The sequence below is a fragment of the Cupressus sempervirens genome, chromosome 9 (genome assembly GCF_028749045.1).
Source record: "Cupressus sempervirens isolate cs-2001-9-10 chromosome 9, ASM2874904v1, whole genome shotgun sequence".
Classification (NCBI taxonomy): domain Eukaryota; kingdom Viridiplantae; phylum Streptophyta; class Pinopsida; order Cupressales; family Cupressaceae; genus Cupressus; species Cupressus sempervirens.
Window position 1 is genome coordinate 190,437,906 of NC_143126.1, and position 3,719 is coordinate 190,441,624.

At 35.7% G+C, this 3,719-nt stretch overlaps 1 protein-coding gene across 1 annotated transcript; it reads right to left on the reverse strand.

Moving 5' to 3' along the window:
* Nucleotides 1-1,750: 1,750 nt before the first annotated feature.
* LOC149538127 (uncharacterized) lies at nucleotides 1,751-3,369 on the reverse strand. The gene is made up of 3 exons (XM_089802313.1): nucleotides 2,999-3,369; nucleotides 2,531-2,791; nucleotides 1,751-2,221 (listed from the first exon to the last, which is right to left on the reverse strand). The coding sequence occupies exons 1-3, from the start codon at nucleotides 3,101-3,103 to the stop codon at nucleotides 1,958-1,960; spliced, it is 630 nt and encodes a 209-aa protein (XP_089658439.1). The 5' UTR covers nucleotides 3,104-3,369; the 3' UTR covers nucleotides 1,751-1,957.
* Between the last annotated feature and the right edge of the window lie 350 nt (nucleotides 3,370-3,719).

The following is a 3,719-nucleotide window of genomic DNA, read 5'->3' on the forward strand; positions in this document are numbered from 1 at the left end:
GCACGTCCAATAAAAAATAGATTATAAAATTATAAAATTTTACTTAATGAATCAATTTACAACAACCATAGCTTAAACAAGAGTTTTTACATATTGCACAATTTTGGAAGCATAGATTAACTTGAAAGAAAGAGCTGAAAACTTTAGTCCCCGCCATAGAGGCAGGGACTAATAATGAAACACCATTACAACAATACATAACTTCATGAGCATAGTAAGTCTCCATCAGAGAAAAATGGAGGAAGATGGGAAGAGAAAAAATATTAAAGTAGCTACGCGGTACTATATGAAATGAAGGAAGATGTGAAATAATTTCTATTGCTCTTATGAGACATAATCATAAGTTTTTCCAAACCCTTATGCCAAACAATCAAATTATGAAAATTCGAAGAAAATTTCAACTTCACTTTAAGATAAAATTGCCAGCATACAAAAAGAGGATCTACAACAACCATAGCTTAAACAAGAGTTTTTACATATTGCACAATTTTGGAAGCATAGATTAACTTGAAAGAAAGAGCTGAAAACTTTAGTCCCCGCCATAGAGGCAGGGACTAATAATGAAACACCATTACAACAATACATAACTTCATGAGCATAGTAAGTCTCCATCAGAGAAAAATGGAGGAAGATGGGAAGAGAAAAAATATTAAAGTAGCTACGCGGTACTATATGAAATGAAGGAAGATGTGAAATAATTTCTATTGCTCTTATGAGACATAATCATAAGTTTTTCCAAACCCTTATGCCAAACAATCAAATTATGAAAATTCGAAGAAAATTTCAACTTCACTTTAAGATAAAATTGCCAGCATACAAAAAGAGGATCTACAACTTAAAAAATTACCCATTGTTAAAGATTTGGCAAAGCATACAAGATATGGAAATTGGACCAAAAAAATTGTACAGAGTGATCCTAATTTCTTAGCTCTTGAGCCCTAAAATTGCAATGTTCTACACTTTGTAGCCTATCTCATTCTTTCAAATCATCTGCTTCCTCGCATAAATGAATACTTCTTCAACATAGCCTCAAAATTATTCAAATAATCTGAAATAAGTGTGTTAACCAGCCTAAATTGAGAGCAGATTGAAGAGAGTTGAGTGACAGAAACAACTACTAAACCTAGGATCAATCCAATATACGACCAAGGGTAACCTATTTCATATGCCAAATTTATATAGAGTACTTACTAAGTGGCTATAGAAATATTATTTTAAAACAATGGGTAAAAATTAACATGCAGAAGTACATGTGTCAACATATGGCTTTGGGAGTTGAGTATGCAAAAGACACGATAGTCAATGGCCCGTGCATGATGCCAGTGAAACTTTTGTGTGGTGCTAGTTAAAAAATTTCTTATTTTTTTAAAGAAAAAATAAAAATACTATGAGAGAAAATAGCATCAACAAATAGTAAAAATGCAATTTCTATTTTTGTACTTCAAATTAATTCTGAAATTCTTCCAAGACTATACTTTTACACTAATTTTTCCACAATGCACATTTTTTCATAACAAACTAATACCTAAAAAGCTATCGAAAGCTTTAGTCTCCAAGGTAGGGACTAAAAATTTAAAACCTAAAAAGCTATAGAAAGCTTTAGTCTCCAAGGTAGGGACTAAAAATTTGATAAAAGTTCTATTTAGAACAACGGAAATTTGAAGAAGAAATCATCAAATTTCAATGACAAATAACATAGATCAAGGAGCAAAGCTGGGAAAGAAAATGCACTTTTTGAGGCACTTCGATGTTCGGAAAAAAATTAATTTAAAAAAAAAAAAAACCCTCTCCGATTATAGAGATTCCACAACATGCCGACCAAGGGGTTTTGCTTGAGAAAAAGAAAACATTGTTTTGAATCAGCGTAAGTGCTTCCTAGAAGAAACAAGTAAAGACTTACAATTTCCAGGCATGAGATACAGAAAAATGTTGACTAAAGCATTTCAATTGAAATGATTCAACTGTCAAAGCTTGAAAAAGAGTGAACAGCCAAGATCGACTGCAGCTTCAACCTCAACTCTGCTGCAAGTGCCAATGTATCTTCACCTGGTTTCTCTTTAGCTACTATTATGCCTGCAAAATACTGCCTCCTTGACATTTCCATATCCTCTATTTCTTCCCTCAACACCCTTTCCTTCATTGACATTCTCATGTTTGCCATTTCCTTCCGTGGCTGCTGCATCTCATGTTCATCACCATCTTCCTCAACAACAACAAGGCCCTGCAATGTACAAATCATTTCAACATACTAGTCCACCATAAACTTGAACTCATATAACCATTAAGGAAGGGTGAATGGCCCAGCCGGTCTGGTCTAGTGGCCGAGCTTGAGATCGTGGGTTACCCTATAGTCTCGGATTTGAAACGGTCCAAAATTTGAATGGTGCGAGTGTGCTATAGAATGTATGCACACCCCAAGGGAAACTAGTTTCGCCCCACTCGTCCCAAAAGAGACTGCTGAGGGGATAGCTGACACACCCCCTTGGCTTAAAAAAGTGTATATAACCATTAAAGAAGTTATCACTTTTACCTGTTTTTCTTGGAGCCATTGACCCACTTGAACATGTTCATCTTCAAGAGGCATAGCCATTTCTTCAATGCTGCTCTGCAAAGCACAAATATTTGGGTCCTTCTCTTCACCCCTTTCGTTGCTCTTCTCATTGTCATCATTATGATGGCCTTCTCCTTGCAGTCTTTTTAGCAGTTCCAACTCCTTTAACCACTGTGGAGGTTCATCTCCTTCCCTGTGTCCCTTGAAATGCCTAGAAGACCTCAAAGATGCAGGTAAAACCTGCAATATAACTATCCCAATGAGAAAAAAGAACACATTGGAATGGCCATAAGTGATACTCAAATGAGATCAGGATGACCATGGGGAAAGAAGTCCAAGCGCTCAAAAATAGGGGAGAGATAATGAGGAGTATTAGAGGAAAAAGGGCAATGATAAAAAGAAGCACTGGAAGAGAACTAAAATTGAAGAGGAAAATCTTAAGTGTACCTTGGTTGTAGACCCATCTTTGGATGGATTGGGAGTAAAGACCAGAGATCCAATGTTTGTATAACCCTTCCTCTCCTGCTCCCCCTGACCCATTAACTTCACCATACAGCATTCATACAAGAGAAAAAGAAAGAGGGAAAAGCAAGATAAAACCAGAGTTAAAATACTGTGAAAACATCCATGTTTTTTTGGAATGTAGAGTACATTATATGGAGACTAGTAGCTTTACGCTGTTAGAATCTGGTTGTGAGGGTGTTTTTAATGGTAAGAGCAATGTGTCTCACTTGATGCGGAAAGTGTTTATTTAGGAGTTATGATGAAAGAGATGGCTTTGGGATTTGAACTTGATAGAGAAAATGGGAGACATTGTCCAGACCAATCAACCCTAATGCTTCTGAAAACATTAAAATACTCTCTGCTGCAGTCCAACACTCATGCTTCAATGTTTTTTTCTCGTCACTGCGCATAAACCATTAGCGGTTTACGAAAATCTCTTAGACCTACAATTCCTTGAATGGCTCTTTTCACCGTGTAGGATTTGACATTTGGACTTCATTGTCTTGTCAAGATAATTAAGGACAGGGAGGGGCAATCTGAGCTTAAATATGTAACAGAATTTCTTTGTTTATGTCTATAATTTATTTACACCTTTTCTTTTTAAGTAAAAGTGTAATGTGGAAATCCACTTACTCTTAAAAGTGCAATGTATTGAAATTTATTT

What these genes read in the sequence shown, in the direction of transcription:
- LOC149538127 (XM_089802313.1), bottom strand. Translation starts at nt 3,103, where the DNA reads ATGGTGAAGTTAATGGGTCAGGGGGAGCAGGAGAGGAAGGGTTATACA. An exon ending in AAGATGGGTCTACAACCAAG is followed by an intron (nt 2,792 to 2,998) that starts GTACACTTAAGA and finishes GTTATATTGCAG; the next exon opens with GTTTTACCTGCATCTTTGAG. An exon ending in AATGGCTCCAAGAAAAACAG is followed by an intron (nt 2,222 to 2,530) that starts GTAAAAGTGATA and finishes TGTACATTGCAG; the next exon opens with GGCCTTGTTGTTGTTGAGGA.